At 37.2% G+C, this 15044-nt stretch overlaps 1 protein-coding gene across 1 annotated transcript in view; it reads right to left on the reverse strand.

The window, feature by feature from the left end:
• LOC123870191 (structural maintenance of chromosomes protein 3) overlaps positions 1–15044 on the reverse strand; it is a 34822-nt gene that overhangs the window by 11414 nt on the left and 8364 nt on the right. Inside the window, exons 13-20 of the mRNA XM_045913390.1 lie at positions 14472–14630; positions 13770–13928; positions 13084–13295; positions 4111–4273; positions 3636–3799; positions 2602–2809; positions 2003–2179; positions 1346–1482 (exon numbers count right to left, since the gene is read on the reverse strand). Of these exons, the coding sequence (XP_045769346.1) occupies positions 1346–1482; positions 2003–2179; positions 2602–2809; positions 3636–3799; positions 4111–4273; positions 13084–13295; positions 13770–13928; positions 14472–14630 (1379 nt within the window). The remainder of the gene's footprint in view (positions 1–1345; positions 1483–2002; positions 2180–2601; positions 2810–3635; positions 3800–4110; positions 4274–13083; positions 13296–13769; positions 13929–14471; positions 14631–15044) is intronic.

Consider the following 15044-nt stretch of genomic DNA (forward strand, 5'->3'; position numbering starts at 1 on the left):
TAATTGTAAAAAGGGGTGGCAACACTTGTTTATCTTGTATTCGTACTTATTATGATGGTAATAGGCTGATTATCAAGATTAGCTATACTCTTTTATTTTTGTTACTAAAATATGTATAATTGAAAAACAGAGAAAAGTGTAGACATTATTAGAATAAATAATTATTAATTTTGTGATGTAATGTGTAGTTAATTTATGTTTCAAGAAAATAATGTGATTCAAGAATAGAACAGTTGACTATTATAGAGTTCCGACAGAAACTTTCAAGTTACACGTCATTGCTACTTAATTAAATTATAATAATGTTTTAAATAGAGAAAACTATTTGTTAATTATTAGAATAATATCTTATGATCTTTAAGAATAATTTTGTGTAATGCTGTACTATAATTGTGAATTAAAATACCTCAATTGACTTATGACTTGTGTGTACTTTTGATAAATAACTTTAAACTAAATATTGTATTAACTTGATAATGGTTTCAATTATTAATATTAATGTTAACTAGTGCCTGGAAACATATAATTGTTAGTAATTCAGCCTAATTGTTTACTATGAACAGAATATTGTGTTATGTTGTCAGCTTGGTATAAGGAAAATGTAGAGGGAACAAAGAAAGATAGTAACCTATATAAACCACTGTTGGGGTGAGAGTAGTTAGTTTTTGTGCAACGAGCCTCCTCGAATAAAGATAAGTATTCTTACTGTATCTCTCTGTATTTGATTGTTATAAATTGTGTTATGTATACCTAATAATGTACCTAATAATTTCCGTGGAAACTCATCTTAACTGTGTAATTGTTGTGTACCCATTTTAACTCGTTGATAAACCAATCCAATGAATCATTGAAAAATATAAAGAGTGTTAATTTTGTACATCGTTTCATTCCTTCTCTTTGCTAGTTTTGCCTAAAATAATTAAATTGTTTACTCTCAAATAGCATCTAATTAAAGTTAGTACACTAGGGTTTTATTTCTTTGCTTTAATACTTGTGATTTCTAAATATAGAAATGTAGTTCTTTATCTGCCTAAGTAAATAAAAGTTCGTAGCTTATTCATCGTCATGATCAACCATTTGTCGGCTCACTACTGAGCACGGGTCACTTCTCAGAGTGAGAAGGTTTAGGCCCTAGTCTGCCACGCTGGCCCAATGTGGATTGGTAGACTAAAATAAATTACATAATAACTATTAAAGTACCTTATAAATTGTAGCTCTACCTGAAATTATTTAATACGGGCATCGGCAAGTGATTTATAAAGTAAAAGCATTAAATATAAGTTTAGTTTTTACATCTCGCCCAATCGCCTTAAGGTTTAACTTCAAATATTTGAGAGAAACATACCCGATATCTAGTTCCTCTTTCCTCTTATACAGTTTCTCCTTTTGTTCCGAGAAGCTGATGAACTGGTCCAAGGCTTTCTTGTTGACATGGTTGTACTTTTTGAGGTGCTGGTTAGCCTTCTCGAGCTCTTTGAACAGCTGGAATAATAGTTATAATTTTCAGTGGTCACTAGTTTGATTGTTTTAACTTGATAACTGCAGATAGTTCTATAGTTCTATACTATTTCAATAATTTTTGGAAATCGTTTTAAATTATTCTTTACTACCCAATAATCACACTACGTTGGTATTTCTCGGAAGATCTAGTGTATTAAGAATTAATTCTTCAATCAATGATAAAGTTTTAGTTTTAAAGACCGCGCCAAAAACGACATTTCTGTAATGGCGCTGGTCACGTGACACTTGTGACGTCACACGCTAGTAAACACGTTCACTTAGGTTCACACTGTGTGAACAACTGTGTACAGTTCACACTTACATTAAGGACTATATCATATTTTTAACATGACAGTTGACACGTAGAACAAAAATGGCGAGTGAGTTCTCAAAATGTATGAACTGTGTATATTTAAGGCGAATATTATATATTTATATTCAAGTAAACCACTGATTCACTTAGCCACGGCTCTAAACCCACTGAAACAACGTGTATATTGACCTGTTTGAGTGACAGCTTCTGGTACTTGGTGTGTAGGTCGGGCGCGTTGGGCAGGGTGCCCAGCGCAGCTATCTTGTCCAGTGACTCCTGCATCTTCTCTTGTAGAAGGACCTCCTTGGACGCCATCTTCTCTAGCCCCTTTGCGTCTTCCTCCATTTTGTCTTGGGCTTCTTTTTCCTGTAAATTAAAAAAAAATTATAACACAAGTAAATTATCTGTAGAAGTATTTAATAACTACTAAATAACATAAAAGTAATAAATGGTTACTCTGGTTCTCGTACAGATCTCCTCATTTTGGGCGCGTTTGGAACCCTCATAGCTTTAGTTTTAAGTTCGTAATTAATTCTCACCACTATATCGTACAAATATAACAATTCCCACCATCAAAAGGAGTACAATAGTACTTACATTGAATAAATGATTTTGACTTTGACTTTGATTTGATCATCCTACCTTATCAGTAATCATTAGTACTATCACAGGTCTTCGTTTTTGCTAACGTTCTGGTTACACCTTGTATACTCGTCTACAATTTCGAGTGCAGAGCTCTCAACGATTTCTGGATGGGGCGGGATATGCTAGAATATTTAAAAAATAACCTTATGCCTCCATTTGTCCAACTCCAGTTTAAGGGCTTTCTCGTTCTTGACGGCGGCTTGCACTTTCCTCTCGACTTCCTCCATCTCTTTGTTGATCTGCCGAATTCTCTTCTCGGTCGCGGCGAGATCAGCTTTGCTGTTGCTGAGGCGTCTCTTACGATCTTCTACTGATATCTCTTGGAGGGCTTGCACTAATTCGTCTTTACGTCTGGATAGGTAAAATTAGACATAGGTAAAGTTTTTTTTAATAAAAAATAGCGAGCAGCCGGGTCAACTGATGTTAAGTGATAACCGCCGCTCATGAACATTTGCACCAGAGGAACCGCAAATGCGTTGCCGGCTTTTCAAGAATTTGACAAATGAAGCAATAGTGGTGTCCAGGACCAAATGGCCACAGGTAATAAAGTACCCGGCAGAAAATATTGTACACTAGCTGATGCCCGCAGCTTCGCCCGCGTGGATTGGTCAGATCCCCTGCAGCATCAGGATTGAGGAGTTGAACTCCAAATTTTTTATGAAACAATGTCGCAAAGTTCCTCTATCGATTAAAAAAGAAATGACGCAAATCGGTTCAGAAATCTCAGAGATTTCGGTGTACATAGGTAGAAAAACACAACTCCCTTTTTGAAAGTCGGTTAAAAAAGTAGCCTATGTTACTCCCTGGTCAATTTTCTACTTGTTTGTGAAAATCCGGTCAAAATCGGTTCAGCCGTTCCCAAGATTAGCCTTTTCAAACAGACAGACAGACAGACAAAAATTTTAAAAACGTGTGATTCAGTTATAGTATCGTTCAAATAACCATATGACCTTAATATGCGGTAGTTATTTCGAAATTACAGACAGACACTCCAATTTTATTTATTAGTATAGATATAGATATAGATGGAAGTTTAGTTGTACATGGAAGTTTAGAAAGAGATAATGGTTTCGTAGAGCGTTGTCTCTGTCGTTGAGACCGACGAAACGTCACATAGCTATGAGTGACAGAGACAACAGAAAATTCTACAACTAACTGTAAGAAGCAATATTCTTACCGTATCAAGTTGTTGGTGAGTAAATTCTCCAATTTGTTCTTGGTGGCTTCAAGATTCATTCTTTGACTGAAGGCTTCCTTATTTTCCTGTGTCAGTCTTCGAATGGCGTCGTTTAGTTCATCAACCTTGCCTTGATCTGCCGTTGAGAGTTGTTCCATTAATTCCTGTGAAAAATTACTTTTATCATTTCATTTTACGATATTAAGAGTTAAAGTGGTATCGCAATTAAGTGGTTTTTTTGTTAATTTCAACCTGGAGTCCCAGTATGGCAGTTTTTAAATCCATACCCCTTTGGTTTCTACACGTCATCGTACCGATAAATTGCTTGGTGGCTCGGCTTTGCCGGTAGGGTAGTTACTAGCCACGGCTAAAGCCTCCCACCAGACCAAACCTGAGAAAATTCCATATTTCCCCTGCTGGAAATTGAACCTGGGACCTCCCACCACAGCGCCAGGGAGGTCAAAACCTCTCTTACCTGATGCAGTTCCGATTCAAGTCCCTCCTTGGTGGCCTGCATGGCCTCAAGGCTGGACCGGCACTGGGCTAGCGAGCGCTCTTTGGGCCCGCGGAACCGCTCTATGGAGGCCAGCTCCTCCTTCATTAGCCGGATGTCAGCTTTTACTTTGTCAAATATATCCCTGACAAACAAAATAATCACTCTGAAACTCGGAATCTACTTTTCGAACTGCCGGGGCATTCAGAACACTCGATTCGTTAAGTTATCGTTCAATAACATGTATTTTTCAATGAAAAATAAATCTTGTCGAACGATAATAATTTACCGAATCGAAGTATTCTGAATCGCCCTGCTGATCTGACTGTATAATTGATATATGTGTAAGTACATTTAAAGACGATTTGGAACATAGTACAAAATTTATTTCTTTTAATTTTCCCCTTAAAATTGAAGAAATGTAGGGCTTTCAAAGTGGAGACTGAATTCAACGCTATATGTACGTCAAAAACGGCTACATATTAGAAACTGAAACATGTGTATAATTTCAGTTTTATCCTGTATTGAACCACTAATATTAGATAAATATTATAAAGCAACGAAATCATTTCATTTTTAACGCTACACTTAAATTTTGTCAGAGAAATAAAGAGCAATTGCAGATGGATGTATTAGCAGAGCAGCATAGACAGAAAAAATTCCATAAATTTTGGAAGGAAACAAACAAATTAAACCCTAGAGCGAGCCTCCCTGTTAGTGTCGATGGGGAAACGGATGCAAAACGTATAGCTAACATATTCAAGGAGCATTTTAGAGTCCAATCACCATTAACTCGGAATCAGTATGCGCAGAGGGTTGATTTGCCTGCGTCGGGCTCTTCTCTATCATTTAGCGCTAAAGAGGTAGAGAGTATTATAAAGAGCTTGGCGAGGGGAAAGGCTCCGGGACATGATGAACTGAGTGTAGAGCACCTGTTGAATGCGGGTTCTCATGTTTACCGGATCCTTGCTATGTTTTATACGTTTTGCATCCGACACTCGTACCTTCCTGCAGACCTAATGGAGAGTGTAGTTGTGCCTGTAGTTAAAAATAAAACGGGTGATATTGCCGATAAAGGTAACTACAGGCCAATTACATTAGCCACAGTATTGGGAAAGGTGTTTGATGGTCTGCTTGACCGCCAGCTCAGTGGATATATAAAATTAAATGATGCACAGTTCGGCTTTAGAAGAAATGTATCCACGGAAAGTGCTATACTGGCGCTCAAGCAGACTGTTAAATACTATACTGACAGGAAGACACCTGTCTATGCCGCTTTTCTCGATCTTTCTAAGGCATTTGACCTTGTTTGTTACGAACAGCTGTGGACAAAGCTGAGGGACCTTAATGTGCCACCAGAATTGGTTAATATATTAAGGTTTTGGTATAGCTCACAAACGAACAGGGTCAAATGGGCTGGTGCTTTTTCGGATCCATATCACCTTGAATGCGGAGTTCGACAGGGTGGACTAACATCTCCCTCCCTGTTTAACGTCTACATTGATCAGCTGATTGATGGACTCCGCCGAACCGGAATTGGCTGCTCTATTGATGGCACTATGGTTAATAACTTGAGTTATGCAGACGATATGGTTCTGCTGAGTCCATCAATTAGCGCACTGAGAAAGTTACTCAAGATGTGCGAGTCGTATGCTGAGTCACATGGACTCATGTATAATGTAAAAAAGAGTGAGCTATTAGTTTTTAAGAGCAAAGGTAACTCGCCGGATGATATCCCTCCTGTGACTCTTAACGGAGTTCCTCTTAAAAGAGTCACAGAGTTTAAATATCTAGGGCATATTGTTACGGAAGACATGTCTGATATAAAAGATATGGAAAGGGAGCGCAGGGCGTTGGCAGTCCGATGCAATATGGTAGCTCGCAGGTTTGCACGTTGCAACAAACAAGTAAAAATAACTCTCTTTAAGGCATATTGCCAAACTTTCTACACGTGCAGCCTGTGGGTGTCATATACGCAGAGGACCTACAATGACCTGCGCGTCCAATATAATAATGGATTCAGGGTGCTGATGGGGCTGCCGAGATTCTGCAGTGCGTTACTGATGTTTGCTGAGGCTCGTACCGACGATTTTTATGCAATTATGAGAAAAAGAGCAGCATCGGTGATGAGCAGAGTCCGTGGTAGCTCCAACGGCATTCTGAAGACTTTGTCTGAAAAACTAGATAATCCATTTATGAGACACTGGATTGGTTTGCACATGCACTCTTAGTGTCTCATGGATGGGTATCTAGTCAAATAAATTTATATTATAATAAATAAACTAACCTAGTTACTAACATAGTCTTAAGCAATTGTTTGTATTACTAACAAAATGGATGTAATATCTGGAATAAAGATTATTATTATTATATTATTATTTTTAATGGGCATCAGTATTTTTAACATAGCTTCACAGTAATTGTAATAGATTTTTTTTTTTTCTTATCATAAAGCTCCATTATATAATGGTAGCTTTATTCCTACTACAATCTAGCCTATGGGCTAATAAGTAATTTTATTCTAGCTTAAACTTCTACTTATGAATAATTTCTAAATCTAATTTCAGTCCAATAACTGTCCTTAGTTTATTCTAATATGCTTACAGTCCACTATGTTATTGTGACCTAGATAAAAATAAAGTAGCACAAACACTATTACACAATCACTGCATTTATGCACTTTTTAACACTAGTTCGAACGGCTTGGTTCGTTTGAGTCTTCTTTTTATGTCCAAGTTATCTAGAAGCTTCACAGCCTCGAAATTAACATGATGGTGAAGTCGATGTTGGTGAGCCTCTGCGAACTTTTGAATTACTTTGTATACGAACTCTATCTTAAGGTCCCTGTGGAGATCGTGATTTCTTACATACCAGGGTGCATTTGTTATTTCCCTGAGTACTTTGTTCTGGAATCTTTGTATTACTTGTACATTGGTCGATTTAGTACACCCCCAGAGTTGTATACCATACGTCCATACAGGCATCAGAATTTGCTTGTATAGCATAAGTTTATTATCTATTGAGAGTGTTGAGTGCCTTCCAAGCAGCCAATACATTTTTTTATAACGTAGTTCCAGCTCCTCGCGTTTCTTTTTAACATGAGCTTTCCATCGAAGCTTTGCATCTAGCGTCATACCTAAGTACTTTGCTGTATTTACATATGGAATAAGTTGCCGATTAAGATAAATCGGGTGATATTTCGGTCGCTTATTCGTAAAATCTATATGCATTGATTTCGATTCGTTAAGCTTAATTCGCCACTTTATAGTCCATTCGTTAACTTTATTTATGGCAACTTGAACTTTTTCCACTGCTTCTTCGTGACTTTCACCAGTTCCTATAATCGCAGTGTCATCAGCGAATGTTGCAATGGTATTATTTTCTAGTGCTGGAATATCACAGGTGTATAATAAGTACAGGACCGGACCTAAGACACTTCCTTGTGGTACCCCAGCTTTAATTTCCTTGAGTTCAGAATACGCATCTTCTTGACGAACTCTAAACCATCTGTTTGTAATGTATGATTCAAGGATATCTGCGAATGACTTTGGTAGCATATTTCTGAGTTTATAGATAAGCCCTTCGTGCCACACTTTATCAAAAGCTTGCGCTACGTCTAAGAAAACTGTAGAACACACTTTCTTATTTTCTAATGATTTTTCTATTATATCAGTAATTCTGTGGACTTGATCTATCGTTGAGTGCTTTTCTCGGAATCCAAACTGATGATCTGGTATTAATTTTCTATCTTCTAGTACGGGTTTTAGTCTCTTAAGTAACAATTTTTCAAACAACTTTGAAATAACTGGTAGTAAAGAGATTGGTCTATATGATGTTGTTTCATGGGGTGGTTTCCCCGGTTTGGCAATCATAATGACTTCAGCAACTTTCCATAACTCAGGTACATGTCTCAGTCTGAATGATGCATTTATGAGATTGGTAAGTTTCACTAAAGCTTTCCGAGGAAGGTTTTTTAAGATTTCTCCAGTAATGAGATCGTATCCTGGAGATTTTTTTTTGCTTAAATTGAACTTTATTTCTTCAGATACTTCTTTTGGTGTCACAAGTCTGATATTTTGCAGATCATCTAGTCTTTCTTCAATCTCACTAAGATCAAGTGGATGGCCCTCATTTGGTTGGAATATATTTTCCAGATGCTGAGCAAATCTATTAGCTTTTTGAATGTTATTGATAGCCCATTTTCCATTTGAATCTTTAAGTGGTGGTATATGTGTGATGGGTCTTTTTAGATTTCCCGTTACTTTCCAAAGAGAATAGTCAGTTTCTCGATCATTGGTCAAGCTTCGTAGGTAATCATTTAACTTATTTTCGTTATGACTTTTGATTGCTTTTTTGATTGTTTTCGCGAGTTTGTTAAGTGTTGTTTTGTCTTGTGGCGATCTCGAAGCATGCCATTTTTTTCTTTGCTTTCTCTTTATTCTAATGAGATGGATAATCTCCGTAGGATAGGTGGTACCCTTACTCCATTTTTTAATGAATGGCGTTCCAGTGTTTAGTTTTCGTCGAAAACAACCGTGTCCTAAACGCAATACTAGCAGCGTAATCTGCTGACGCCGCGTCTTCGACCGCCGCGCGCGGGTCGACTGCGTTCAACATAATGACCCAGTTCCGCGTTTTGACCGCGTCAGGGTTATTATAAAATAATTTAATATTAAATCGCAGCTATACTACCTTTATACTGCAACTATGGGTACAGAAATTAAATTAATCACGGAAACGGAGCATATGCTTTTTAAAGCATTCTCCGAAAAAAAGGCGGAAAATGAGAAACTTCAACTCATGATTACTTCTATGCAAAAGCAAATATTGGAACTCCAAAATCAGATAAAATTTCTGTCAAATCAAAATCCAATGGATACCAGCCAGAATAACACTACCAAGGAAAACTCACCGCAACTTACGGAATACCAGACGGATGAGGAAGAGCTAGCCAGAGAGACAGAATGGATTAGAGCTAAAAGCAGGAAGAAAAGAAAATTGAACACCTCACCTGCACAGTCCACATCTATCAATCAGCATGATGATTCCTCTCAAGAAAGGACAAAGAAAGTTCCACCACCCCCGCCAATAATAGTAGACGACGCACGGTGGGGCAGATCCGGAAATTAGCTGGCCATAAATCGATTTCTCAAAAATGGCCATTGACAAACAAAACTTACTACCTTAGGTAATTAAGTAGACACCGAACATAATGCCACCTCTCCATTCCTCTAATTAGGGGTGTTCACCATTTTGTATCAGTCTAAACCTGAGCGTCACTCTAAGTGTTCATATTGCGTTAACTGATTCAATTAAAACAACTTTTTAAAAAGTGATTTTTATATGTTAGTGAGTTATTTTTGAAAAAAATCTTAATTGATTCGATTATATCAGGTAAGCGCCCATATATTACATTTATAAAAAAGTTTGAATAACGATAAAATAGATATTTTATGGGACTTGCAAAATAATGCTTCTGTTGCGGTCGAAAAATCATCTTTTAGATACTCAAAAAGGTTTTACTTTAACTTCCCACCGAGTCCCATCGGTTTTATTCATTGTAAATAAAAACTGACTATTATCCCTAATTGAATACATCGAGATTAGCTGCGGTCTCCCGCGGAATCCATATTTTGAAGGCTATGAAGTACATAGCGGAAAATCGCCGTATTTAACAAATTTCTTTTTTTCGGTTTAAACCGGTTTTTATTTGCTTCCAGAATAGAAAGGCACTTTAGGGACTCGCACCGTAACACGTGGATTTCTTTTTACTAAAATGCAACAACAAGACTTGCCCGAATTTGATGCAAAATTGATTTATCTTGAGAGATATATTCTATCACAAGATGAATATTGTGATGAACAAAAGAAGGAAGTTAAACATAATTTCTCACGTCTAAAGTCTCAATTTAAGAAAAAATGGATCGAGTCACATAAAAAGGCCCATACTTTCATTCAAAAGAATGATGAATGGTTAAAAGGAACATACGAAATACCGAGACCTAAAAAGCCTTCTTCTGGTAGACCATCAAAGTCGTTTGAAGATTCAAGTGAGAGAAGTAAACGCAGAAAAACACTCAAAATGCGTAGCACTATAGAAACAGACCACAAAACTTTATATTGAGTTGTATCCCTGGCACCCTATGTCTCCAACAATGCATAAAATCTTAATACATTGTGCAACTGTAATGGATCATGCACTTCTGCCTATTGGATTACTATCCGAAGAAGCAGCAGAGGCACGAAACAAACATTTTCGCCAGTATCGGTATTTCGCAAGAAAATGCTCAAGGGAGCAATGCAATTATGACGGCCTTAATAGGTTGTTGCTAAGTTCGGATCCATTAATATCGAGCATAAAGCCAAAACCTAAAAGAAAAAATGTGCCTCATAGCAAAGAAGCGTTGGAAATGCTTATTTCCGCTGAACTTAACACAGCAGAATGTCCTCATGAGGAATCTGAACCGGACCAACTTGACAAGGATGAATTGAGCTCTAGCTCTGGTGAAGACACTTGGGATTGATCTGAATCACATTATGTTTATTTTTGTATTTTTTTATTTACCATTGCATCTTTATTTTCATAGTTTTTGTTTTTATATTTTCTTAATTTATCATAATCACGATTTCAATTTACTATTATAGTTTTAGTGTTTTTAGTTTTTTACTATGTTTTATATAGAAATAAAATCTGTTTTGGCACTTTATTGAATTATTTGTTTTTCGTGTCAAAAATCGTTTGTTTCTCCTTATCGGTAAAACTACTGAACCGATTTGGCTGAAATTTCGAATGAATATAGATTATGCCCTGGGTTAGCACATAGGTTACTTTTTATCTCAGAAAATCCATGGTTTCCACATGATTTAAATCAGAATTTCGACAAACAGGATTTAAAACCAAAATATACGCAAGCGGGGCCGCGGGCATCAGTTAGTTTTAAAAAATAAGTTCCCAAAATACTAAAAAATATAATTTAACCTATTTACAACACATATATGGGAGAAAATAATATTGGCCGCCTAATTCCTGGATCGGCCCCACTGTGCGACGTTACAAACTATCAGTCATTTTATGACTTATTAACAGAAGGTCCATCTGGAGACTCTTTTCGAATCAAAATGTTAAATGGCAACAATGTTAAAATAAATGCCAATAACGAAGATACATATCGGTCAATCACTAAGATATTGACTGCAGGGAATTTCCTGTGGCATTCTTATGAAAACAAGCAAGAAAGGCCCATTAAAGTCATGGCCAAAAAGCTGCATTTTACTTGCAAGCCAGAAAGAATAATCGAAGACCTACAGAATAAGGGGTTTAAGGTTGAAAATGCCGTCAACAAGCTAAGGTGGAAAAATAAGGAACCACTAAACATGTTCTTGCTTAGCTTTAAAAATGGAGAAGACATCAACAAAATTTATGGAATCACTTCGATTCTTGGATGCAAAGTGGAAATACATCCACTGAGATCATCAAAGCTCATACCACAATGTAAAAGATGTCAAACGTATGGGCACACCCAGAAATACTGTTCTAGAGAGCCAAGATGTGTCAAATGCACTGGAAAACATCTGAGTGTTGAATGCAAAAAACCAGCTGAGCAGAAACCTAAATGTATCCACTGTGGGGAAGCTCATCCAGCTAATTATAGAGGCTGCATTGTAGCCAAGGAGATGCAATCCATTAGGAACAAGAGATACAAAAATCCATCTTCTCAAAACACTCAAGCAACAAGTGATAAAGCAAAACAAACTCCAGTCATCAAGAACCGACTTGCCGAAATCAACAAAGAAATTGCTAATAAGAAGGTAACATATGCACAAGTAGCATCAAATAAAATGTCCAGCAGCAGCAACACGAGCGATTCTACCTCAAATAAACTAGATGAGATCCTAAAACTTATGTCATCATTTGATGAACGCCTGCGAAATCTTGAAAAAAGCAATAACAAAGCTCCCTTTAAAACCAAATAATGGGAAAGGAACTAAAAATATTGGCATGGAATTCTAATGGACTATTCCAACATCAACATGAGCTACAAGTAGTCCTAGATACTGAAAATATCGACATATGTCTGATCTCCGAAACACATTTTACAAAAGAATCCTATATCAAATTTAAAGGATATAAAGTATACCATGCCCTACATCCCAATAATTCAGCCAGAGGAGGTAGTGCTGTTATAATAAAAGAGAATATTTCCCACTACGAAGAAAGTAAACATGAGGAGTTAGAAATCCAAGCAGTGGCAGTAAATATCAAAACAGAACGGTACCCAATTACAATAGTAGCCATATACTGCCCACCACGGCATTCTCTAAAAAAATGTGAATACATAAGATTCTTGGGACAATATGGACACAGATTTATAATTGGTGGCGATTTTAACGCCAAAAATATTTTCTGGGGCTCTAGACTAACAACAACAAAAGGAAAAGAATTGTTGAATGCGATTAAAGACCTGAGATGCGACGTGATCAGTACTGGTATGCCGACCTATTGGCCTACTGATCCTCGAAAAATCCCAGATCTGATAGATTTCTTTATATCTAAGAATATCTCACCAAGGTACCTAAATATTGAAGGAAAATATGACATGAATTCGGACCATTCGCCAATATTGTTAATATTGGATAAACATAACATTACATTCAAGGAAACCAAGCTCACTCTAGTGAATAACAATACAGACTGGGAGAGCTTTAAAATAGAGTTAGCCAATATTATAAACCTAAAGGTTCCTTTAAAATGCCCAGACCAGCTCAATGTGGAAGTAGCCAAATTTATTACAGACATACAAAAATCAGCCTGGGACAATACGCCATTCATTGTAATAGATGGCGCTGACTTCTATTAAAATATAATATAGTTAAAACTATCTTATGAGAAACATGGGATACCGCAAGGTCTCAGTATGGGGCGAACCACAAGTAGGCATATTTTATTGTACTTACTTAGCCTTGCCCTGTTTAGTCTCAGTACGTTGCATTTCAGACACGATGGTGTTAATGCTCGTCTCAGTCTTGTTCAGTTCTTGTCGCAGCGTCGCGAGTTCATCTTCGAGCGTGGAGATCTGTTCCATCAGTTCCGATCTAGTCTTCTGCATTTCCAAACGCGAGCGGGATTGGTTGAAGTAACCGCCAGTGAGGGAGCCTTTTGACGATACCTTACAAAAGAAAATTTTACTAAAAATCTATTATGGTCGGAGCTGTTAATTTTAGTTAATTCTAGGTAAAGTTAGTAAAACAAGGAAACTTTATAGCTTCGCCCAGTCCATCTGTCTTCGTCACAGCCATTTTATAAAACTATAAGAGCTCTGTAAGTACAATGAAGAAACCTTTTAATCACTGCTACGAATTACATTTAAATTCTGAAAAAAATCTTTTTCAGAGTACTGTTTTAACATGAAAACCGTGAGTCGAAAAATAAATTTTGATTTACCCACTTGAGTGATACCTTGTTAAAAAAGAGTTTTGAAATCTTAATGGCGTTTCTTAGACAGTTTTTGGAAAAAAAATACTGTTTAAGAGATAATAACCGCCACAGTACCCTACTTTATGTGTCTTCTGATATCACTTAACAGTTTTCTAGCTAAAAGAATAAGACTAAAGACTTCTAACATCTTATACATAGAACATACCTGGTCGCCCTCTAAAGTGACGCAATCCAAATGGAACTGCTTGCCCAATTCGGTGGCACACTCCAGATTCCTGCAGATGAGGGTTTTGCCAAAGATATACTTCATCGCTTTGGCGTACTTCAGGTCGTATTTCAGCTTTTGAACCATAGCTATTGCGTTCTGTAAGAAATAAGAACTGTTAATTTACTAGAACAGGTCACTTTATTGAATTTGTTTGGTTAACTTAAATAAACTGAATTTGTTTGGTTAAGTTACTTACTTACTGCTTAGCTAAACTTAAATATTGCTACTTTTAGAAATCACGCAGAACCTTATAAGTTACGTGCTTGCTCAGAAATCTTATTTTTGAATGGCGCTTAAATATCTCAGTCAATCATAGTGCGCCTTCATCTGTTATGGATATTGCCTTCACGCCACGTTTGTACGCGCGAATTATGAGCGAGATAGCACGAGTCTCTGTTGTTTTTGTGTTTAAAATCTTAACGTCAAGCAATAAGGTTTATATTTCATTGATGTACATTCGGTTTTAGTTGGTGTTGGTAGCGCTTTTCTAAACATACGAATTTTGCGGATACAACTTATTTATCTTGCTACTCAGATTATCATTGGGATAGATCATGGTTGATCTCCTTCAGGATCTTCGTGCTTACTGTAAATGATTCCATTGTGATGGAAGAGCCTGTTGCTAGTCAGATTACTCACGTTGTCATTGGGATAGACCATGTCCCTGACTTGCAGCCGGTTGAGCGGCATGAAGGTGACCTCCCCCGGCAGACTCTGTCGGTTCATCTCCTTCAGGATCTTGGTGCCCACTGTGTCGGACTCCACTATGTGATGGAAGAGTCTGTTTCCAGCCGTTACCTGCACAGATTCATTTAATAACGCTCACAAATCTTTAGAAATACCGCGTACAAAATTCCGCTTGTGACAGGAGCAAATGCAAATGTGACATATTGAAATTGTTGGGGAACGCCATATCTGCGCGAACATACCCAAGAAATATTTAATTCATTCTCATTCATTCATTCTCGGAATCCTGCTTGATATTTGCCTATCCTAGCCTTCATTTAAATGTTCCGTGCCTGAAGGGTGCCAACGCGAACGGGACCATAATACTAAGCCTCCGCTGTCTGTCCGTTTGTCCTTCTGTCCGTCCGCGGGCTGTATCTCGTGAACCATTATTGGTAGAGATTGAAAGCACAGAATGTATATTTCTATTGCCCCTATAACAACTAAAAATTTACAAAAAAAAAATGGCCGCCATGGGAAAAAATT

The sequence above is a fragment of the Maniola jurtina genome, chromosome 12, assembly GCF_905333055.1.
Source record: "Maniola jurtina chromosome 12, ilManJurt1.1, whole genome shotgun sequence".
Classification (NCBI taxonomy): Eukaryota; Metazoa; Arthropoda; class Insecta; order Lepidoptera; family Nymphalidae; genus Maniola; species Maniola jurtina.